Raw genomic sequence first — 27007 nt, 5'->3', positions numbered from 1 at the left:
TCAACAATATGTTGGTTAAATGCCAATTTTCAGTTTAGTTTTTACAATCTATTGCTTCGATGACATGATAAAATCACCTTAATAGTAATAAACTAAGTAACTCAATATGCAATATATGACGGTGTCGGTGGTCTAGTGGTTTAGCACACCGCTTTTCTTCCTAGGGTCGCGGGTTCGATTCCTCCCACGGTGCAAACATTTGTATTTATAAAAAATATCTAAGTATTTATATCAGTTGACTAGTATGCAGAAGACAAGCTCTGCTTACTGTGGGAGTAGGTGACGCCGTGTTAATTGTCATTGTGTTATTTATTTGTTTATTATTTAATATACATATATGTTATATTATTATTATGGATACGAAAGCAGTAACATTACAATACAGTCTTTGTTACAACGGTTATACATAATACTTATACTTTAACTACATTTCTATTACCTTCAGGTTGAGAATTACACGTGAGAAATTAGCTTTTGCCATTTATTCAGCTTATACCAAAATTATTACCACCATTTCGTAGCAAAATTGGAGTAAACTATTCAATTTACACAGTAGTACAAAGTAACGGAGAAAGTTTTTCTCGGAAGGTTCACTAATTAACTGTCAGTTCTGAGTATTTTTGCATGTATGTACATATTATATTAAATACTGAATCGGGGATATCAAAAGACACATATAATAAAATCGTAAACGGGTCATGTACATTCAACAACGGCATATGCATTGTTATAGAATCTTTTGTTTTCACCGTCAATATAAATCAGAGTCAGTCTTATAATGTGTGTTGTCATAATATAATATACACCCTTGACGTGGATGGTATCCGATTAATATATAATCATTAAAAAATAGGGCACATTGTAATTATAATTTGGAGTTAAAAATAATAATTTTAGTCTTTTTTCTTTCGCATATATACACTAACATTCCATAATACTTGTATTATGTGTTTGTTTAATTATAATGGGTTCACAAACAACAAAGTTAAATTAACCATTAATTAACCCATTATTCTCAATACAACAGTTTTTTTGCCTTTATACAAATTTTAACTATTTTAAGTCGGCCGAGTTATTCTTCCCATTCTATTTAAACAAACACGACAAATTCTTGTTTACCTATTTAATATTCACATGGGTATCACATTAATTTAAGTTGCGTATTTTTTGTTATTTAATGTAGGTACGATGGGCTTCTTATCGTCACATTTAGTGTACAAAAATCCTAAGAGAAAAGAAATATGGATATAATTCCTATATGTGTACTTACTTGAACGATGCAAAACTGCTGGGGATCCTGTCGGGAGAGTCCATATTTATCAAGCATCTCTCGCACTACCGTGGCGGCAGTTTCACCCACAGATAACAAGAGTGTCTTGTAAGGCACATCAGGACATAGGGAAGAACCGTAGATTTTCAACGTGCCGCCTGCATTATTGGAGTAAAAATGTATAAAATTACTATTTATTTCAGACAATTCATTCTTGTTTTTAAAATCTATACACTATTATATTAATAATATTATCTATACACTATTACCCTACATTATAATGCTATAGTAGTGATAGATAGAAGGACAATCTAGGCAATTGGAAATCATAATCTTTCAATATATCAAACCCAATTTAAATCAAATTTGTTTGAAAATCTTTATACACAACATTACTTAATGCTATAAAGTAGCTATGATTGTCATCTGTGCTGTTATAACGCGTAACTAACTATTTATTATTGTTTTATTTTAAGCTGTAATTTTTAATTCCTGCTAATTATGGTAGAAGTATTCATTCATAAATTCCATTTTACTTCTTATCTAAAAAGTACCATAGTTACATAAGTATAGAACACGTTTTTTTCCATCTATTTATCTATAAAACAACAATGCAATTACAATTATTCGATTTTAATTACACAATTATGTAAACAGACAATGTGGCGCCCTCTTCATATTTATCAAATAACTATTTGTATATAACGGTTCAAACGTTATTTTCTACGATATGTCAAATATAAGACAGATGGCGCTACACAAACAACATTAAAATTAACAATTTTGTAATTGCTTTTCTGAAGATTAATTATAAAATGACCTTAGATAATAATGTTATCCAACTGCGACATTCTTTTTCATTCTAATCGGCAGCCTAGTGGAATTTTCGTTTGTTAAGTATAATTTAATCATTATAAACATAGTAGTAGATTCGATAAACCGTTGAGCAGTACGAAATCCACATATTTAGCATTGAGTATGAAAGCTGTCTAGAAATTCATGAGACCAGAATACAACGTTAATACAATCTAGCTGTTACTTCCACTTCATTAGTTTTATTGAGATAAGACATTTTGTCTTCATCCTGGTGATTCATCTTCTAAAATACATGAGAACCAGTTCAAAATATTTAGGATTCAAAAAGAAAGAGACAGACAGATTTCCTATTTGAAATATCTACGATATGTCAAATAAATCAGTGTATCAATAGAAACACACCAGTATCTGGTCCGCCGTCTTTTGAACGGAATTGTTGTAGTTTTCGCTCTAACTTCTGCTGCCGACGCCGGCGCATTACAGCTTCAGGGTTACTGATGCTGCGAGTGAATGATGTTTCAGGTAGCTCTGTAGACAAATATGCAAATATTTTTTATAAATCAATCCCACTAATTAAATCAATCCTATTAAATAATCTATCAGTTGACTGTTAAATTCAGATTATAGATTATAAAGGATGAAATAAATATATTGATTAATAGGTTAGCACTCAAGAACTAAACTAATAGACATATTATTGCTTTTTAGTATTTATATATATATTTTAATAAGCGAGTATGCAACGTATCTCGTAACTTTGTATTTCACTTTGTGAAACAAAAAGTTACATTATTCGTATAAAATTATATATACAAATTTAACACACACATGTTATTGTATCATTTCGTCAAGCTGAATAGAAAACTCCACTATATATCCTATGTTGGTTGTGTGGTTGTAGCCCACTGATAACGCAATATCTCCTGTAGAAACTTTATACTCTATCCTGAGGAGATAAAAACCATCGCTCCAAAGAATATCCTTCAATTCTTGTCCCTCTAAAAAGACCTTGACCTCTAAAAAGAGGCGAGCACGATAGATCTATGTCTATCGCAGTGCCTAAACCCCCCGATAAAAAAACCCTAATAATACTGATGATTTACTCATTTCTTACCCGTTACATTACACACGAATGATCATAGATATCAGCCACTCCAAAATCAAGGACTAAATGAGAACATTTTAAACTTTCTTGTTTACAATTGTACTTTATATGAATGAGATGTTTACTCAAACTCACAAATAATCTTATTATTAAAAATATACCGTTTATATAATATGTACAATAAATTACTATTTTCTACACACCTGTGTAAAGTTTCTCGGCAACAGGTCGATTTTCATTATTAGTATCGGATTTCAATCTTGACAATTTCTCTTTCTTTCTTAATTCCTTTTTCTCGCGTTTAGACAATTTCCGTTTGAAGTTTTGATCTGCTTTTTCATTAACCGCCGCCAATGCTGTCTGCTGAATTTTAAGATAATTATAAATACTTGTAGTATACTAGCATACATTTACTATAACAACAATGTAATCTCGGATATTGGAATTCAATAGATACGCAAGAACGCAACGATCTTATTTTTCGTTCATAGTCACGTTAGAATAGTAACAGTAAAAAACTACATGTTCTTCTACACAAGCCTTTGGTTTTTAAATTATTGTATAGTTTCAATTGCCAACTAAATAGTGTAACCTGTAAGCTAATATTTATTAAGACATCTATTGCGTGCTAAAAAGAAATGTTTTTTACATCGTAGTATTTTACCATCACAAAATGTATTAAGAACTAAATGCTTTCGTTTGTTAATCAATTGTTATAAAATATACAGTAATTTTTTTAATATATTAGTGAAAAACAATAATTTTATCAACCAATTTCGACTAGTATCAATAAATTGTTAAGTAGGTCGTCGTAGTAGTAGGGTCATGGTCGGTGGTACATGGTAGGTAAGTATAATCAGTGGCACTCAATGAGGAAATAGCCATTATTATTGCTAAAAGTTGCATATAGATGGCGTGATTGGTATCGATGGAATTCTTCATAGTTTTGCAAACGTTTTAAAAAACAAAACTGTGTTTTCAAAATAGTTTAATCCATTTTTAAAAAAATATATATACATGTTAAAATGAAATAATGCGTTTAGAAAAGTAATTTTCATATATTTACTCATTTTGTTATTTTCCAGTACTTAATTACACTTTAATCAATGCTAATACGGGGCTCAATGTTTTCAAAATGCTTTCATAGATGGCATTGTTGTCATTTGTATCGGCCTAATTAAATGTCTTTTTTATATTTTCCAATAATAAGCACTTAATATATTATTATTGTAAATTAAACATATAAAAAAAGTTTAAGTAAATTAAAAATAGCCGAACAAGCAAATAATACTATTTCCAATAATACTTATGTATGAAGTGTTGTCATATTAAAAATAAATACATGTATTATCGATTTTTTTTAATAATCGATAACAGGATTTTATTACAGCGCATTATTCGATGATGCTTTTAATGAGTCGTTCTGAACAGTAAATTTTCATTATTTTGTATTAAGTATACCAGTATTCCGTTTCAAAGAACGGAATATAGTAGTACATTATTAGTGTCGTTGGTTATTTACATTTGTACTGAAAAATCGATTACATAATAATTTAAAATATCGAGTACGAATCGTAGCTGTCTTCGAATACTGGCAACTGGTAAGATTAAAATATTTTAAAAAAAGAGAGAAATCGACCCTAACTCGAATACCATAAAGTTTATTTTCCTTTCTCATTAATATCATAGCAGTTTGTTTTTAACTTGCGTATGACTCTGTGGTATGATGTTTAACGTGTATTGTTATTGTACGGTGCATACATTTCAAAAATTATATTTTAATGTAGGTACAAACATTTCTTTCATACATTTCATACATGTCAAAAATTATCTTTTAATGTAGGTACATACATTTCTTTCATACATTTCATACATGTCAAAAATATCTTTTAATGTAGGTACATACATTTACTTCATACATCTCATACATTTCAAAAATTATATTTTAATGTACATACATTTCTTTCATACATTTCATACATTTCAAAAATGAACTTTTTATGTAGGTACATACATTTCTTTCATACATCTCATACATTTCAAAAATTATATTTTAATGTAGGTACATACATTTCTTTCATACATTTCATACATGTCAAAAATTATCTTTTAATGTAGGTACATACATTTCTTTCATACATTTCATACATGTCAAAAATTATCTTTTAATGTAGGTACATACATTTCTTTCATACATTTCATACATTTCAAAAATGAACTTTTTATGTAGGTACATACATTGTTTTCATACATCTCATACATTTCAAAAATTATATTTTAATGTAGGTACATACATTTCTTTCATACATTTCATACATTTCAAAAATGAACTTTTTATGTAGGTACATACATTTCTTTCATACATTTCATACATGTCAAAAATTATCTTTTAATGTAGGTCCTTACATTTCATACATTTCAAAAATTTCATACAATACATTTCTTTCATACATTTCAAAAATTATCTTTTAATGTAGGTGCATACATTTCACACATTTCAAAAATTTCATACAATACGTTTCTTTCATACATTTCAAAAAGTATTTTTTAATGTAGGTACATAACATCCCATGTCAGACCCCTTATATTTGGAAGAAACTTAAAAATAATGCCAAAAATATTAGATGAATATATTTTTAATACGAATATTGTTTTATTTTTGTTCATCAACTTTATCCCTCACTAACAATACTAGTAGTAGTACATAACCTGGTTTATACCGCTAAAGATATTGAAAGATATACGAGTAATTCAGAATGTTATCAAGTTCAAAATAAGCACACATTACTTGCTTAGATAACAGAGTAATATTACTAGTAATAAAAACATTTGTAATACCCATATGTATACTACGTATGTATAGTAAGTACTTACGCTGCGGCGCCGTGAGACTCGTCTAAGTACTTCATCTACTCATCTACGCGCGGTAACCGCGCCGACCGACCAATAGGATAGCGCCTCTCGTGTTTCCAGAAAATTCGCGACTAACGGACGATATAGTAGTAAGGCAATGAGTGTCCCAGTGATATCATTATAATATTTTCTCGTTAAATTTTATTGTAATATACACAATTTCGCACTAAATAACGTGTTACCCCGTTACACATTTCTAATAATGAAAAACCTAGACCGACCCTGTTCACTTAATCTTACAAGATCTGACTTTAAAAATTACGATATCCTCATATAGCCTTTCATTTCCCCTTTCAATACTTTTTCGCATTAAAAAGTAGCCTTTCTCAGGGTCTACATTATCTGTCTACCAAATTTCAATTAAATCAGTTCAGTAGTTTTGGCGTGAAAGCGAGACAAACAGACAGACTGAGTTACTTTAGCATTTATAATATTTGTAAGAATATCGCTATTAAAAATAGGGGTTGGTGAAAGACGGGTGAAAATTTAGGCGTGTATGTATTTTCAATGTAACATTATAAATAAATAAAAAATTGTCCATAATACAAAAAAATATTTTTTCGGGGTAGGCCACCCCTATGACTTAGGGGTATAAAAAATAGATAACAACCCTACCTCAGACCTGGGAAGTATACATATCAAATTTCATCAAAATGTGGGAGAAATATGGCAACTAACACTGTGATACAAAATTTATATATAAGATATAGCGGAATTCTCATTAGGTAAAAGAGGGGTACATCGTAGAATACATGAGGTATATACCAGTAAATTAATTGTAGCTAAAATCAGTCTCATACATATAACGATTAAAATAAAAAATCGTATAGCCCGATTTTGATACGTACGAGTATAAACGTATCAAAATCAGGCTATACGTAAAGCGCAGACGCGTTACAACATATCAAAAAAAATAGGCATGGAATGTAAAATAAACCATAACACAATAGGTATATACATTGGCACATAAGCCATATCTGCAGAGTGTCGGCTAACGATATTATACCTACACATTTACATTGAATCTTGAATCGTCCCTAATGAGGTACACGATACAGTTACCTACATATCTATTATATACATATCTTTGCAAAACAGATGTCATGTAGACTGAATTCACTGCCATCTATTTTCATGCTTTGTTACTAAGCACCCACTAGTAATCCGAACTGCTTCAGATCTAGCGACATCTAGCGGCTACGGTGGCGAAATAAAATAGCCCGAAGAATAGCCCGAGTTAGGAAGGAACCATTTTCTTGTATGGGATGGGGTATCTGTATGTAATATTATGTTATCTGTGGTATAATTAAAGTATTAGTGACATTTATGTTCGTCATAAAGATTTTACAATTATTTGACTGGGTGTTTGTGATGAAAGAGATAAGATTGGACTCTTACTTTTGGAAACGTTTTGGAATGAAATCAAACAATCAAAGATTGTGTATACAGGGTTGTAACTTACCTCTTTGTTACTGAGACATTTAAGCAGAAAACGTCCTTCGCGATCATCCGCATGCCAGTTGAGCTGTACTAGTAGAGGTTTCTCATGTGGCTCCAGCCGCCGCTCATCGTCCGGACCGTGGGTCTCCCACAATGAGTAGGACCCCAGTGACAACATTCTCATGTCTGGACGGAACTTCTCGATAAGGGTCTCTAATTATAACAAAATTAAAAATATTTTTGTAATACTTTAATAAATTCAAAGTCAATAATTTAAATATTACCAGTAAAATACCCTTGCACTACTGAGATTTCATCATGTCCTAAACTCAGAGTTTGTGACAATAGGCACCTGACAAACATATAAACAAATTCTATAAAATTTGCAAAAAGCTTCAACATCGTGGTGTTTCATCTCTCCTTTAACTCCCTAACGCTAATCACCCAGCGTGAATATATTAACGAAAATATATTTTAATTATATTTAATTGCGGTCAATATCCACACATCAGACATTTTAATTAAAAAACAAGACAAGAGGTTATCAAAATGTTGCCAATATGCCAATCAGACGTCTGCATTATAATATGGGTTAATTATATTTACATTTACCACATATTGTTGAAATAATGCCGTTGGCACCTTTCTCGGTCATCGATTCCGGTAATAATTAATTTTTTGGTCATTTATTTAAGAATCGGTAGAATAGAATCTCAATTCCGGCTGGCGGCTACTTCGTAATTTGATACTCGACATGACAGTTTGACGTCTGTTGATAGAGCTTTCTTCTACTTCAATTCAAAATATTTTTTGTTTTATATTATCTAGTAGATAGACTAGTTACTGTGAGCATGACAGTTGACAACAGTTATGTTGAAAATACAAATATAAGAGCTCGTAATTCATGTATACAAAAATACTACAAACTATAGTCGCATCTAATAAGATCTATTAGGAAGACTTGCTCTCGTCATGTCTCGAGTCATTTGAAGGTAGTTTTAGACTTACAGAGGCGATGCAAAACCGGTTAGATTTAAATGAATTCTTTTCAACATGCAATAACTAATGGACTATATTATCTGAGTTATTACTCCAAATATGGTAAACATGATAATAAGTCGGGTCAGGTGTAGTTTCTAGTTAGAACCTGTTTTATGAACACGTCATAAGATTCAGGTTAATAATATAACCATATTCAAAGTGAGAACCGTTATAAATGCGTAGTAGCCATAAGTGTCGAGTTATTTCGTACTCAAGAGGACAATTACTTTAATTAACGTAAGTTACTCGCCGAGTGTTGGTACCATATTATGTAGACACGTCTAAGCTGTCACTATAACGCTGACCGTAGTACCGTAGACCTATGAGATCGCAAAAATAGTGTTCAACGTGACTCTAACCTACTTTAAGTATTTTATTGAGAATAAAATATAGTTCCTAAAACCATCGAATTAACAAATAACAGGTCTTACCTATGACATCGCTGACCGTAGCGTCTGACGCAACTCGAATACACTTCGTTGCTATCTTTTGTCCAGAGTCTTGAAAATAAAATCGCATCACGCCATGAAACTCCAGATTCTGTAAAAAAAATACACAATAGTAATAAATAATGAATATTTAGCCTACATTTTCTTATGTTATGTTATAATTTTATTTCCGCATTTCTATTTTATGTTTATAATTCTAACAGATAGACTCTATCAGCGCACAGCTTTCAAATTAATGGAATCGTACCTAAATAACTAAGCTAAATAAAGTAGCATTGTATTATCTTAAGAAATAAAAAACGACCCTGTTTTTTGTTCCCGTTATTAGAGATGGCAATCGATATCGGTGATAATGAACAAATTAAATGGCAGGCAATAATTTCATTCACTTTATTTGCATTTGCATTTCGTTGATTCACTGCAGCATATTGATTGCAGATTGATTAAGTGTATTACTAAGGGTATGAATGAAATTGTTAATCAACTGTGAGTCAAACAAACAGTGATTCAGCACGACCAAAATTATTTTCAAGTAATCACCCCATACATTTCAAATAGTAAAGCGTTATCTTTATCCCGTAAATTTCTTACGTAGCCGTAAAGATAAAGAAGCAAACAATAACCAGCATAACTTTTATGAATTTACTCAGTTACCATGACTCATACTAGCAGAAAGATAGTATGTCTATGTGGCTAAGTAAGATGACAAGACTAATAATGTAATAATATATTACAGAAACAATGTAAAATCATTTATAAACCTTTGGCTAAGGGAAGAATATCCAAAAAACTCATTGAATGTAGTAGTAGTCAAATCCTTAAGACACGCTGTTCTGTACATGGACGATGTATTATAGTAAATGTTATAAAAAGGTAAATGCTAACGAATATAATGATTATCATATTCCATTGATTCCCATTTGAACCCGATTCAAGCGCGTCAAACATTAGCTTGCCATACTAAAACCGGTATAGAAGTGTATAGCATATTGTAGGTCAACGACCGATAAGACATGAGATTCTACTAGATTAATAAGAGGAAGTTCTAGACGGTTATTAGTGTTGCACCTGCAAGTGAAACAATATAATAAGGGCCTAACTAAAGTTATAGCAGAAAACAAGACATTTTAGACACATGTCGGTAATTAAACTATATATTGAGGCAAAAGCTATAAGTAGAATATTCATTACTAACTTTTTGTTCGGATAAAAATAAATTTAAGCTCAAAGTGAATTATTATCGTAACCAATGTCCAGGTGAATTGCAATAATGAGGAAACAAGGTCTTTATATGGTTATTGCATGAAATATCAACTAAGGAGGTACTGCGTGTCATGCGTAGAATTTGTATTAGTTTTTATTCATGCTTTGCACCTTATCGCCTTTCTACACACAATTCTACATAAGTAAGTATATTTTTATTATCTATACAATCTATACAAAATCCCTACAAACAAAAAAGTTACCAAACAAAAAAATGTTTGCGTTCCATTTTTAATAATCTAATCTAAAGGAAGAGAGAGTGAAGAAAACGAATTATGCAAGTGGAGGAAAGGTGATAAAAGATAAAGCCAACAGTGTGCGTTTCTCTCTGCCTGGCCCATATCCTATAGCGTGAACATATAAATAGATTGATAATAATAAATGTTTGTTACATTACATAATAATCGTAAAATATTTATCAATTACAATGTTGATATTGTTTTAAAGTCAAGAATTGATAACTAATCTTTATCAATTTAAACAATTTATAAATATATGAGACTAGTATAATATGTAGTTTCTAATAATATGAGGAGAATCCTGCAATAAAATTATCTGTAATAAAAGCTATGAAAACTATTATTGTATTATATGCCTTCCTAACAAACATGTAAAAGGGATATGTAAAAAGAAACTAGCATGGCAGAAAATTCACATTCCGGGTCAAGTCTGAAACCCCTTTATTCGTTACAATCAAAACCCACAAATCTATTTTTAGCTACATTATTTACTGTTAGCTAAATTATAGTATATTCATAGAAGGTGACAAACCTCATTAGGTTCGCTGAGCTCGAACAAATCGAGGCGATTGGCGTTCCATTGTTGGATCATATTCCGGAGCGCCTCGCGCTCCAGCATCCGCTTGTCCGCCGCGTCCATCGCGCCGCGTGTCACAGCATTAAGTCAACCTGAAACACAGAATTCACATTGTGAACTAATACAATTACAGAAAAACAATCCTACTTTATAGAAGTTGTTAAAAGCAGTGTGAAAAACACAGAAAATAAGACCTTTGCTTTAAAATAAATGTCATGAAAATCGGTTAAAAATAAGCAAAGTTACAGTACACTAAAAATATGGTCTAAATCAAAGATTTTTTCGTCGTCGTCAAACGAATTCATTAAAAAATTCTTAATCAAATTGATTAAATGCTGTATATCTAGGGTATGTAGCAGAAAATTGGGAACATTGGAACATTAGAGAAATCATTGGTAATTTCAATAAAATATAGCTTATACATAAACCACGGGCACTGCTAGTATAAAATAAGAATTAAATATTAGATTCAGTCGTCAATGGTTTTAGATTTTCAATTGCATTACAAGAAATAATCTGCTATGGACGTTACAAAATAAAAAAAAAACTCATACAAAGCTGGTCGCTTTGTATGAGTTTTTTATACCACAAAATGTAGTGGTCTAGTGGTACAGTCATAAAAATGTACATTCGGAATGTCGACGGCGACGCGAAGGCGTTTCACCCAGTAGTATTATTGTCGCTTTCGCCAAAAGACTATCGTTATCGCGATGTTCCGTAATTTTGGTTAAATGTCTTACAATGAGCGGTGAAAAGAGAACGTAGGAATTTCTAATGTTATAATTATATTTAGGAACACTTGTAATAAATCAAAATCTATCGTCTAAATCACATCCAATTTCTAAATACGAGCCAAACGTAAGCTCAAATACCTTTTCGTTCCACTGTTCGTCGAGTTAAGAATAGATTGCAGCATTAAAAAAATACACATTTTTACCACAATTTAATATTCCTTACATGTTATTATTAATAAGGATTTCCATTTATGCACTGTTATATCCCTGTTATTATGAAGCTATTACTTTTTTAGAATAATCAGAGAAAACATCAGTCCTTTTCATTATAATTGACAAAAAGTATTCATAAGCAGATAAGGGTCGATAGCACAATCGCACATAAAATAATACCAACTCCGCAACGTAACATACGCAATGATACATTTTGTTTTATCTCTGATAATAATTCCATATAGATAAAGTTATATTAGTTGCAGTTTCCGTATCCAATCAACTATACTTGCAATATACACATTATGTAGACAAAAGAAATCATGCGTAAAATTGTAAATTATTTATCAATGTTTCATTTTTATAAATTACTTCATCGACTATAAATTGTATAAAAAAACTAGCGTTTTATTCATGACTTTGTCCTCGTGGAATATAAGTTTTTTATTAAAACAAATAAAATATCTAAAACAACTGTAGCCCTCCTTATATCCTTATGCACCTGATTATGATAGGATAAAAGTCCCTAAATAAATGTAAGATTAAAATAAAACATTACGTATATACAAGCCGAGGTTCCGTCTAACTCGTCCAGTCGTTTCAGAGAAATCAAGAACAACAGAGAGAAAAGAATAACTATTATTTTTTGATGCAAGTACTTATCATCAAATACTTTCATATGCATTTAGTAAAAAGTTTTTAATTTGAGACAAATACTTCAATGTTATTTATTTGTATGGGTTATGAAAACCTACAAGTGGTAGTAAGTTCTTGACGTTTTTCAATAGAAATTAGAAGAATTATATAAACAGAACACACGTGTCACATACAAGAATTAAACAATAAGAAAATGTATACCCTTCAAAATAAAACATATATGGCTAGTAAATAGTTTAATGTGCAATGTTAGTTATATTGCACATTAAACTATTTACTAGCCTTACTAGCTTTATTTATGAAGCATCAGAAAATGCATTATCATTTTTCCTATAACATACATGTAACATTAACAAACAAAAATGTATTCAAACGACGAGTCACTAATGGCTATTTTGATACCTGTCATTTTCTTTCCGCCGTACCGACTGATGTAACTAACTGACGTCCATCCAAGTCCTCTATTTACGAAATACGTCCGCTGAAGCGAAAAAAATACGATGAAATTGTTGAATCAAACGCAGTGACTATGGTAACAGTTCGTTGGTGGCAATCAAAAATTGGGGTCATGCTGCGCTGTATAGGTAGGCACATCTATCTGGTTGATGGCTGGTACGCACAACAATTGAAGGGAATACATTCGAATGGAAATATATATTTTAAATAATTGTAATGTCTATATCTAATCTCAAATAATAATATTATAAACGCTAAAGTGAGTTTGTTTGTTATGCTTTCACTTCTTAACAAATTAACCAATAAATATAAAATTTTATATAATAGGTATGCATTTGGGTATAGAAATGCATAGGCTTTAATTTGGTAGATCAAGTGAACGATCTGCGAGTGACGAGATGTAACTAATAAAAACTAAATACGCATGACAGGGAGATCTAAGTAATAAAAACAATATACAATTGTGAGACAACAATCATAACCGGGTACAAATGAATTATTTATAGAGAGCTGAAACATAACATTCCAACATACATAGGTCCGACAATTAGAAGGTATAAGATGATTTAATACATAAAATATTCTAATATTATAATAAAAAAAGTTAGCAAATCAGTAACATCGTCGGAGGTGGGCGGTTCTGGCATACATCATGCGCTGGCGCACCTACACGTGCGCACAGTATTTATAACGTAAACATATGGCTCGCCTGTATTGAACCAGCCAACAGCAATGGCAGTAAATTCCTACCTCCGCGCTATCACTGAGTAAACATTCGGGAAGTTTATGGATAATCAATCAGGTGGCATATATAAATATTTTCATCAATAAGTTTATACTAATGTAAAAGAATCGAACGAAATTAGCTACGTAAAAAAATATTGGTTAGGGTTTTTCTAAGTAATTATATATTATTGGTCAAGTGTTATATAGGCAAAAATCTGTTAGAATTTACTCTGCCTGGTTCCTATTAATATATCTCGTATATTATTATAGACTCTGTCCTCGTGATAAAATCTATCTTTACGTCTAGTTACATTAATCCGTATCATCCGTTCAAATATTCGTGAAAATGTAACAAAAAGACAGCAGTCACTTCGCATCCATTAGTATGAATTTCATTATGATTGGTTAAGTCGTAAAGCGTAACAAACTCATTTTCTCATTTACAATACTAACTAGGGTTTTTAAAATACTATTAAATTACCAATAAAATGATCTTGCACAAGTCATAAACTGTAAATTTCTGGACAAAGTATCCTGTTCTCATCTATCACGCTTCACATTCCGAACACATACGTATGCGTGCTTGTGCTGTTGATGAGTGATACATTTTAATCAAGTTATTTTCAACTGTACTAGTACAATAATAGAGTACTGAATAGCTAATTCATCATAGTTTTTCACAACTCCATAGTATACATTTCGCATTGCCGAGAAACGTGTACCTATTTCAAGTTTCATCTGAAACCAGATTATTAGTGTTGGGCGTCAGTACAAAACAGGGTTGTTAAATTTTGTAAAACTTACGAAATTACGAGATGATGTGAGAGGAGCGTGCGACAGAGATGCTATTTACGCTATGTAAGTACCATTATCTAAAACAGCTACATTAAACTCAAAGTTTTATAAACAATAAAACGCAAATTATAGGAAACTGTGACAAATGTCTTCATAAAAATATAGGTCAATATCTCTTACAAAATTATATGAAGACGTATACAGACATCCTTACCTGTTTTCTATAAGAAACTGTAATAGCAACAATGTCCACTTGATAGTAAGCGGTAATCTTCGCCAATAGACATGAGTAACACTAAAGACATCACGAACAAAATGACAACCTTGATACTACTCATGCGTTCCCATTCCAGAGTAACTAACATTACTTGCCTCTTGTCCTGCAAATTTCACTGTCTAATCTGCTCTTTGTAACCGATACAGCTTATAAAGCAAGCTGTTAGGAACTGGAATATGTAGGTGAGACCGAGGTGAGGTGAGGTACCCACGAAGACGACACTTTACGCATGATAAAATGTACGAGTATCCTCATACGGTTGGCATCCCTAGTTCAGAAACACCAGCCAGCATTGTTATGATTTCGCTCGCTTCCGCTATTGCTGGTTAGCGGGTGCAACACTGCCACGGCTCGGGCTCGGAACCGCGAACCGTTTGAAATGTAGATCGTTGACTCGTAAAAATAAACAGGCATCAGTTACCCTAGCACGTAAGGCATTTAACCAACTGCGGTACCACTCGCTCCTTGTTTTTGTTACAGCTATAAATCAAATCCAACTAGGTATGAATGATTTATGGGATTAGCAGAAATGTTTTCTAAAAAAATAAATATAAATGAAATTAAATGTTACTGACTGCTACCCGCGACTTCTTATCCTTTTTTAGACAAAAGATAGCCTATATCCGTTTTCTTGATATCTGCATTCACGTCATATTATAGTCGTGAAAAGGTAACATACTGAGAATCAGACAGAGTAGATTAGTATGTATATGGATGGATTGTATGGATATTGTTTCATTAGGTATCTGACTGTGTTGGTTTCCTGAGCCCCAAATTTGTGTTAAAAACAATGACCAATAACTATTTGCTCTTCTAGAGTAATATTTCGTAACTAAAATAAACAAGTTGTCAATAATGGCGGAACTTCACGGTTGGTTGCCGACCTTGTCCCTTCCTGTGGCGGCGCCGACGCACAAGACGATCTTGTAGGCTAGATCATACTACTAGCTAAACTATGCAATTATGTTTATTTGATAGAATAAAACATATATTAATCCAAAACATTACTTAATAATACTTTAGTGTACATGCAAATTTAAAGAATATTTAACAATTTAAATATTTTTTTATGTAGGTACGTATTCTACACAAATATTGTAAATAATAAACTGTAAGTAATTTAATAGTGTAGTAATTATTAATAAATTAATACATAATATAATAATTCGTATTATATTAAATTATAATTTATTATATAAATGAATCAATTGGCCGATATACTATACTAATTACTATAATCATTTGTGGTATTCAGACATAGATAAAGGTGGTATGCAAGGGAAAATGAGCTTGTTAATTTTGTTCGTGTAAAACTGTGTGACTCGTGTGTGTTACTTTGTAACTACATAGGATCGGCTCATAGTGACTGAAAATCCTGGTTTCAAACACTTAATACTGAATATGTTTATCTCATATTTTATTTTTTCTACTACTATAAGTATACGACTGATAGACATACGTAATTAAATAATTTATATAAATAAATATATATCATCTAAATCAATACAAACAGACTCACTCATTAATACTAAATATATTGGGCGTAGATGGATCCCGCGAGCAACGGAACGTAAAAACAAGTACGGCACCCACAGTTCACACCAAACAGACATAAATATAAACAGTCTAGTTTTCATTGAACAGGTTAATTCCGTTTAAGTGCAGCGTGGGAACATGTGAAGTTAAAATAATGACATGGGTGCAAAAACTGTGAAGCGGCGACCCCTACACCGAGTGCATAGGGGCAGAACAAGTGGGCTCGACATTACACCACCTTTTAAATACCCCACACTTCGCCACTTTACATTTGGTATGCGATAAACACTTGAGTGCTTCTTACCTATCGATGTTGCCTTACAAGTTTATTGCATGCAGCTTGAAGTCCTTTTCAAGAAATATCAACCCTCGTGTCTCAAGACATCTGCATACTTAAACAAATTCAACAAGTTTAAACATAATCTCGCGCTCTGAGGATTCAATAGCATTTTGGATTCAATAAAGACTATTATTAAATAAATCAATTTTTTTAATGTTACATATTATGTATTGTGTGTAAGAGAATGTATTAAATTAACTTAATAAAATCTTTCATGACCTTGTTATTAGAAGTTATAATACGTCGTACGAATGACTAATAATAAACGTGTAAACTTCGAAGCCATAATGAATGACGTCTACTACCGCAGGATCCTGCGTAACGATACAAAAGTCTAAAAGTTGAGTATTTTTTGTGATATAAAATAAGCATTAATAACGACATTTTTGTAACGGTTCCGAAGCAAATTAGCGTGCAGTGCATACAGCATCGGCAAGATACGGATGCGACAACCACATAATCGCGTGCTTAGTAGACTCAAGTTACGGGAATCGTGAAACTCGATGTGCGCGCAGTACGATCCGGTTGATGATCGCAAATCGCAGAGTCACAGCCAGCCTGAGAACTTGGCCCCTTGTCTTGTGTGAAGACTCCCATGTCTGTTATGTAATGCAGCGGTACTGTTATAGTCTGTCACGCAATACTAATTGACTAGACAGTCTGTAGTGTGTACACTCATCTTTATATTCACGACGCGCAAAGCAAAGTTGGTTATTTTAAATTGTCAGTAGTGACCCTTAAACGAAAAACGTGGTCAAACCGTATTTTGTATTCTATTTGTACATGTTCTAGGCGAATTTATATCATAATTATCATGAATATAAAGGTGTTAGTTTTTCATTTCAAATAGGACATACTAATTGTATTTTATATATAACATATACTGTATTTTGACAGAATGACGACACATCTACAATATGTATCATAGCAACAGGCAACCTAGAAAAGATAGTGCAGATGAAACTCAAAAAGTTGTCAACAATTGTCAAAAACTATAAATGAAACATAATACTAATACACATTTAAAAATTTATGGTAATTATTCACTAATAAATAATTGTATTATATTAATTTGTTAAAATATACTTATTATACAAGATGATAACCAACACTAAAACGACACTTAAAATACAAAAGCAATACTAATAATTCATAAAGTAAATGTTCATATAAATAAAATTATGCACTTACTACTATAAAATTGTTGTAAAGCGTTATGGGCGACATTTAATTTATCAAGGTAGTTAGAATTTTTATCTAATAGTCAATATATCGAACATCCTGCAGTGCAACGCAAATATCATTGCATAATATAAATCATAACTGCGTATATAACATAAACGTTGCCATTGCATCGAGTAGAATACAAAGGTACTACTAAGGTAGGCAAGTATATGACTCACGAAGATGGCACGCGAGGCTTGCAGTCGAACCACAAGCTCCACCCTCACAGAGAAATTCTTGCACAATTTTTTTAGTCCTTAGTTAGAATACATTTAATAACGATATTATACGTAACAAATACAATGAAACAAATACTTTTTAGAGTAATTACAATGAGAACTGCCAGTCCTTTCTGTTCTAGATAAAATGCTAAATATGAATGGTCATTATTACACTATTATTTTAAGAAACATCTATTCATCTTGTTAATGACACATTATATTGAAGTTAACCGACGTGACTAATTCCGGAATCAAATTTCATAGTACCGTTCTAAGAGTCATCATGTGTCTCAGATTGTCACCTTACCATGACGGAGATCGTATTATCGCATTGAATTTAGCTAAAAAGAAACCAACTACCGTGGAAATATTAAATAACCATAGACTTAGAGAGTCGTCTGTTAGCAAAGTGATAGTAGGGCAATGTTAGTAGTCAAGTTTCGTTCCGGTATGTCAGAGAGAGGACGAACGTTGGTAGTGTTGGTTCGCTGCCACTGATTCCAGTAGAGGTTGCCACGTCTTCCGATGGACGAGGAGAAAAGTATCACGTCCATGTATCTATTGCCGTATTGCGTTTATTCACACTCAAACAAATAAATGGCCGTGAACGGTCGACTTCACTCTCTACGAAAACAGGTTCGTGGAGCACGCTATCAAATTGCAATGCAAATGAATATTTCGCAAGTAACAACCAAATTCTGTAGATCATATTGTCAATAGGATAAAGAGGAACAGAGTTGTTTGACATATTATATCGACTAGCACACGTACAAGGGGCGGTTGGCGCCTGGCACGAACTGCGCCGTGCAGTTTGAATACAATTGGCCTCACGTAGTCTCCCTTCAACTTTGAACAACGCACGAAACATTTTATTAGGCCTGATTTTGGTACTTTCACTTGCAATAACATTCACTACAGACGAGCCTTTCTTATTATCTTTCTTAAACAGTTTGAAATAATTTGGTGGAGATCAGCAACTTAGTCACAGAATTCACGACAATTTTCATTATTGTACTGTAAATATGTTATACCGTAATTAAAATTCGGTAGTTAAAATTCTATTTTGTCCAGTTACTACAGTTCATTTTTAACCGCGAGAAATGTAAAAAGTATCGTATTTTCAGAAAACAATTTATAAACTGTGTGTATTTTATTAACAAACATTAACTACCCCAAACAGCTATCTACCTTGCCGTAGGATTGTGTAAGAGTTTCAATTTTGTAACAATCCAAAATAGCAAACCATCCGCATTAAATGATAACCTCCAACAATAGGTGTTGGTTGCGCCAGTGATGTTCAAAAGAAGCGAGATTCCATTACATGCCATTGTTTACCACATCGGTATTGTAAGTCAGTGGTTAAGTATTAAATAATACTAACAGATAATTCACTTAGGTGATTATTCAAATCGTTTGGTCGATATTTTGTGGAGTGACCCCATTCACAATAAATAATCAATTATTTGTATACTCAAACTGGATGCTGTTAAATAAAATAGAAATAATCTGTATTGAAATAAACTTGTTTTTTATTATTACATTTATCATGGCACCAAATAGCTAATAGTTCTTCCGATGCTGTTCAAAACATTACAATCGGTTCACAGCTCGGATGTAAGGAGAATCGATATCGGGGGACTTGATTATTGGATTAACTATATAATATGTACTACATACGTAGCCACTTGGCACTCACACAGAACAGTAATGTGTAGAGTTACTCAATAATCATTGTACCTACTTCAATGTCAACAATATAAAGAAATACCCCACCGTTTTAGTCATTCACATAATAAATTCATGGATATTTAGTACAGGGACTTGATTATGCAATGTACTTACAATCATTGAAATTGACAATCTTGCAATCTAATAAATGCAAACCATGTGTTACAATTCGCATCAACAGATGTATTTTCTTGGTTGATAAGAATTAAGATATCCGGGATTCTATTTATAAATGGTATAGTCATATATCGGCTCAGTTATAAAAGTGAACAAAATAATACTTGCCCGTGTTTATAAGATATATATAGGGTCAACTAATATTTATTTAATAATAATAGTTGCTCGTACCTACCAATAAGCACTATGTTCTATTTACAAAGTATTTCTGTCATAAAGACTGATGCATAAATAAAGTATATTTCAAATGTCAATTGTAAATTTGTACTTAATATGAAAACAAAATAGAAAATTGAACAAAAGTAAATTACATAGTTACGATACGAATGTGTTGTACAACTAAAATACGCATCTGTATCGTGTATATTACGCGAATGTTTACACAAGTACGTATGTATATAATATAGACAAACAAATTGTGGTCGGACGGGTCGACGCTACCCATTCATGAATGTTCGCTCAATCGGCATTTCACTACAAAAATATTTGTATTATGTATAATGTTAGTTTAGAGAGCGAACATATTATGCGGTCAATGTGTGTGCTGGCCGGCTGCCTGCACGCGGCAGGCGCGTTCTACTTGCAGCCTAATTGAATTAGAAGCAATCGGCTCTGACTACATGTACTCTGCGCCAATGCTGGTACCGCCCTCCTCATTCGCTCGTCTTAGGGTCATTGTTTCCCCCACACCCAACATTAACCGATGATTAACATCTCAGAGTCAGACTCGAACAGCTTCATTCAATCGTAATGAACCTCTTAACCATTATATGTATTAGGTTAACAATTATCTTCCTTTAGTGCTCGACTACAACGTCGAACCTAATGTTAATTTATTTGTAAAATAAAAAATGTAACGAAAACAGGGCTCCCACACGAACGAAAAACCTTTTCGTCATTAAAAAAAAATAGTTTGGAAATAATTACACGATTATAATACGTACAAAATACACTTATGCAAAATGTCATCTATCCACATTGTGCGTGCATCGCGTCGTCTCGGCTGGATTCCGGCGTCATACGAGTAACCATTGCGGTAAAAAGCAACATGACCCCAACTCTGAAGAAACAAACGAAAGCTACTACGCATCTGATAAAACTGGTCATATGTAGTTAAATAGCTTTGAAAGTTTTAAACAAGCAAGGCGTTTATAATAGAAAACTGCCCAACAATTTTGACTAATATTTAAATAGCAATTTCACCTATGCTCGCGACTCTGTTGGTCTACTATAGTTGTCAAGGTACGCAGTAGCTTAAAATTTGAATTTAATAAGTCAAACTCAGTACTTATGGGTTTAAATCAGGGTAGTAAACCAAGAAGTCCCGATGATCCCTTGTTTTATGATTTAATTATATGAATAAAATATTGCATTCATATACATCATTATAATTAATAAATACTAAAGTATTGATATTATGGTAACACATAATTTATGTATATTGGATTATTTCGTGAAAATTTGTTACATAAAACTGTTTCTTACTGAAACTTAAAAATTGGCATAAAATATCTACTATAGCTATACTTACAAGTATCAGCTTGATTTCAATTTCAACTAAAAGATCCCTGTTAAAATTCTTCTAATAGATAGATGTCCTTTCCAGTACCTACACCTAACACCACTTTTAATTAAATAGATTTAAAGGCAAACAGATCATTTCTGTAGAAAAAGTACCAATGTTTACAAAAATATCAATGGAATGCAAACATAAGGTGCAGAATATCATAGCGTAGTGAGCCGTCGCTGTTAGCATATCTATGATAAAGGGTCGCCGGTGAAAACGCTCGCGCCGTGAGAAAGTAAAAAGACGCAATCAGCGAGAGAAAAGCTCGCAGAAACCGTCAAGATGCAGCCAGAGGCCTAATGAAGTACTTAAAAATTCAGGACGCCAGCCACAGCTCTGACCTACTGTTGGATAGGCTATTAACATCACTATTAACATAGTTTACAGACGTATTCAAGATTTCTCAATCAAAAATATTCGCCTGTTGGTGGATCGTCTATTACCTACTACGGATATATTTATCATGCTGTTTCTTTTTTATTTTTATGGCAATTGACCAACCGTTTACTATAAAACGAACCGTATGTTTGTTTGACATCTTTGTTATACAAATATAAAAAAGAATTAGGAATCCCTTCTTGTTAACTGAATATATTTTTTAATTTATTTTCATTCTAATAATGTAACTCGAAGTTGACGATGCATGAAAAGTTAAATTAACGTTAAATGTACACACATGGATATATCAGTGTACAACTGAAATTCAAAGACTTACCAAATCAGATGTTTAAAGAATTCTGTACCTATACATCACAAAATCCGGCCGCGATCCCCAAAAAATTGGACCTGAAAGTTCGCAATCATTATATTGAGTCAACTCACGACGAACATCTGACTCATTGAGGCAACGACCGGGTGGTACGTACTCGACTGAATCGCGATTTTGCTATCAAAATGAATGAGTAGGCAGTATGCACAAGGATTCTTTTAGATAAGATATACAGGTTTCATCATATTCATTGTTAATATAATAACACTAGAAAATATTATAATAGTAAATACCGACGCGCTCACTGGAATACGTGTGTAAACTCAGTAATGAAACAATAAAACATTAACATTCATAACTTAACTCATACCTAAGGACTATAAAGATCCTAGCGACCTATATGAACAGACCAACTCCTTGGAATAAAGACATAAGTAAATACCATATCTGTCTAATTAAAATGTAAAACTTGTCCATATTCAATACAATACTATTTGGTTGAGTAGGTATATACATAGAACTGGCAGGTGTCATGTTTGTTCACTGCCATACCATTGTTAAATATCATGAACAAAGTATGCTGGTGACTTCACCTATGTTACAAAGACATAATGCTAGATCCTGATGAAAAGCAGAATAAAGATCCTTTTGCAGATAAATCTAGATGCTCAACATCCTTGAGCCAAATCAACTAAAGTTTAAAAAGCAATTTGATCAATTGATTAGTTGTAAATAGAGAAATGAAATTAATTAAGCAAAAAATTCCTTAATTTCAACATAAAACGGAAGAGAAAAAGAGATGTATCTATGTGATTAAACATAATAAAGTAAGTATTATATTATATGTATATTAAGTAACAAAAGTCTAAGCAACTGTACAAATTACACATTTAAAATATAGATTAAGAACTGGGATTTCAATACATTATGGTAATGTTTTGGAATCCTGAGACAAAAAAGTATTTACTTACTGATATACATATTCCTAAATCCTATTTTCTAGTAATACTTGATTAAAAAAGCAGGAAACAATATTAAGTTGTTTTGAAATTCTAATATTTTCATTAATCCTTCTCTAATTTATCTAACTATGTACAAAAAGAATAAAATAATATCATAGCAATGTTATGAGCTACAGTTGACCAGACCGTTCGACATAATACACACTTTTATATGATTATATTGATCTAAATGTTTTTTTTTTTGGGCTCTTTTAGAGAGCAACCCAAAATAGAGTACACTGGAAGGAATTAGAGGAGGCCTTTGCCATAAGGCACTCTGTACTGCGGGATATAATATAGAAAATGAAATTAATAATTTAACATAAAAAATTTAAACTACTTAACAAATAATAATAGTAAAAAAATATATATAATAATAATAAATTTATAGTATAATATAATAATATGAATGAACAGGAATGTAGAAAAAAAAATTAATAATAGTAGAGAAATAAAGGCTTCTTTATCTTTATCTTATCTTAAATGTTTTTAACATGTATTATAGCATATTCCTTTTTTTAATATAGTTACATATTACTACAAAAATTGGGGCAGAAGAAAAAAAGACCCACAAGTATAACCCATAAAACAATGTGCAACATCTTCTATATATTGTAAATATAATAAGATCATTTATATTTACTTATATTAATAAATATATATATATATATATACATATAGATATATATATATATATATATATATATTATATACGGAAAAGATTGATTTGATAGATCCTCATCTAAGGAATGAATTGAAAAACACTAGGATTGTCAGCATATTCTAAATGTATGACGTACTACGAGCAGCGCAGGACAGATCATTGTGGAGATCTTTGGGGGAGGCCTATGTCCAGCAGTGGACGTCTTCCAGGCTGCAATGATGAAATGTATGGCAACTCATATATATAGGGGAGAAGGGGATTATCAGTAATGTGGACTCTTGACCTCATTGCTAGCAATGTACTCCATAAGATTCCCCTTGCTAACTATCATGACATATTCCTACTGAAATTTTCAAAATGATCTAACTGACCTGACCTCCTGTTAATCTTATCATCTTAAACAGGTGGCTCGTCATAGTAAACCACAGTGCAGGTGGGTGAATCTTCCATTATCATCCATTAAAAAAACTCATAGGTATGTATATATGAGTCTCCATACACATGTAACAGTGGATATAAAAAAAGAATTGTTACAATACAATATTATAAACTAGGTAACCCTGCGACTTCAGGCATGTATAACTTTATTTGTAAACCAATTGTAATGTAATAAACATTCTATTTAAGTGGTATTTACTACAATACACTATTAAAACTGAACCTAAATTAGTTAAACCATTTGGGAGATTCACACTCAACAGATAAATGGACATTAATTTTAGTAATCATTGATTTGCGTTATATTACTTTCATAATAGTTTTCCTCATGCATCTTTCGGGTACAGACAGATAAATAACATTTTTTTTATGTAGAGATATAGATAATATCTGCTTCCTTTTCCATCTACCTAATAAAGTATAATAAGGTGGGAAAATGGATAAAGATATTAGACAATTAAATAATTGTAATTCAAATAACATAAAAAAACTCAGATAAATTACAAAACATTGGGTCACGTTGACAGGTTAATGACAACATGAGTCTATACAGGTACCTGTATCATCATACCACGTTTAATAGATAAACTGACATAGGAATAAAACTATTTCAATATAAAAAATAGTACGAACCTGATAAAGAATGATCACGTAATCCTTACAAACACAGAAACAACGTGTGTACACATATTAAAATCTGAAAAGTTATATAGTAACAAACTACCACTACGTTTGATGTTACTCAAAAACTTAAAAGGCACTATCATATCACATATCAAAGTCATTATTAGTCACAACATGGTAAAAAACAAGTTTTCGCTCGTGTACACAATATATTTTCACGGCTTAAAGGTCTGTAAAACACTTTTGATTTATTTAACGGAACGAACAATGAGAACAAGCACGACACGACAACATAGAGTTTGATAAAACAAACTTCAGAAAAAGTAGTAAAGCATCCACAGTCCACACAACCAAACCAAGCAAACTTTTTCGTCGCGAATGTGTTTAGTGTTGCCAACTAAATGTTACATCTTTGTGCTATACGTATAAAGTTTTCAGTGTTCCACAACATTAACTGTTGTGGAATTGGAAACGTGTTGGAAATTAAAGTTGTGTTATAAATATAGATTTATTGAATAAAAATTACAAAAGCAAATAATGACCATAAGAATTTAGTATGATTGGGAGATGTTGGATTAAATAATAATTAAATACAATGACAAGAATTAACCTCATATTTTTTAATTTTTCCGGCCGGATTATTCATTATTAATAGACTATTATATAGTATATAGTAGAGAATATATCAATAATTGAATTATATAAACGTAATATGTCAAAATCAACAAATAAAAACCGTAACCATAATGGATAAATATTAATAAGTACTGGCAAGATTTCTCACTATAAAAACTGTTAAGCTCTAAATTAACAAAATGTGCCTTCAAAGGAAGAAAAGAAATATCATGGTATAAAAAATTCGGATGACACTATGTTTTAGCAGATTTGGTACTAATATAGTTCTTCCCTGTGAATGTTCCTGTCTATCTTAGTATTCAACTAAAGAATATACTACTCAAGCGTCAAACTGTTAGCTGTTTAGTCGCGAATGAAACAGACAGACACACATCGTACATATAATACATATATATAGTGTAGAGGAAAAGGCGATTGTTAGTAATGTGGACTGATGACCCCATTGCTAACAATGTACCAAGTCAGGTTGATCTTCACGCGGTTTACCCTGGAAATCATCAGGATAATTTCCTGGTGAATTTGTCGCGATGGGCTCACTGATCTGACTTCATATTCATCTTATAGTCCTCCACTGGTGCCCCGCCAGCGAAACCCGTTACCGCAGACGAGTGTACCATTCCATTATCATACATTATAACAGAAAATTATAATTTGTTTGTATTATCATTTATACACGCAGTTTTATAAACAAGCAAATTTTTTGTAGCTAAAATCGAAAGATAGCGCTACCGGATTCAATAAAAAAAGAAAAATCAAAACAGTCAACTAATACGCCATTTAAACTGACTCGGCCTGACGTCAATTTTTGCCTCATTCATTGGGTCGGGTCAGCGAACAATAGAATAAAATAGAATTATTGAATTTGCATATTACAGGTAGCGTACTTGCACTAGGTAGGTAGAAATTTCATATTAACATACAGTGCATGTTTAACACGTCTAAAATCGACAAAAGATTTAAGAATACATTCTCAGGAACAACAAAGCTACGTAATTGAAATAAAGTCGTTATAGAATTTTATAGATTTATTTATATTGTTCTAAAATTGTACAATCACGCACATACACACAATAATTGTCATTTAAAAACAATACCTATTAGATTTCAGTCTGCTCAACATACAAAATGAATGATACAAAATGGCACTACCCATACACCACACTACACTGTT

General features: G+C 31.9%; 1 protein-coding gene across 3 annotated transcripts in view; it reads right to left on the bottom strand.

Annotated features, from left to right (window-relative positions):
* The window catches only part of LOC131843713 (afadin), a 77136-nt gene extending 51555 nt beyond the window's left edge, over positions 1 to 25581 (bottom strand). For 2 of the 3 annotated variants that reach the window (XM_059192429.1, XM_059192427.1), the window contains exons 1-7: positions 25210 to 25581; positions 11069 to 11205; positions 9017 to 9125; positions 7567 to 7757; positions 3395 to 3554; positions 2489 to 2614; positions 1271 to 1428 (exon numbers count right to left, since the gene is read on the bottom strand). In XM_059192429.1, the coding sequence (XP_059048412.1) occupies positions 1271 to 1428; positions 2489 to 2614; positions 3395 to 3554; positions 7567 to 7757; positions 9017 to 9125; positions 11069 to 11176 (852 nt within the window). In that variant the 5' untranslated portion in view covers positions 11177 to 11205; positions 25210 to 25581. The remainder of the gene's footprint in view (positions 1 to 1270; positions 1429 to 2488; positions 2615 to 3394; positions 3555 to 7566; positions 7758 to 9016; positions 9126 to 11068; positions 11206 to 25209) is intronic. The other variant, XM_059192428.1, reaches the window with a different exon arrangement.
* Between the last annotated feature and the right edge of the window lie 1426 nt (positions 25582 to 27007).

Source organism: Achroia grisella, unplaced genomic scaffold, assembly GCF_030625045.1.
Source record: "Achroia grisella isolate CSIRO2021 unplaced genomic scaffold, CSIRO_AGI_Agris_v1 utg327, whole genome shotgun sequence".
Classification (NCBI taxonomy): Eukaryota; Metazoa; Arthropoda; class Insecta; order Lepidoptera; family Pyralidae; genus Achroia; species Achroia grisella.
This window is presented reverse-complemented; position numbering and strand designations above follow the sequence as displayed.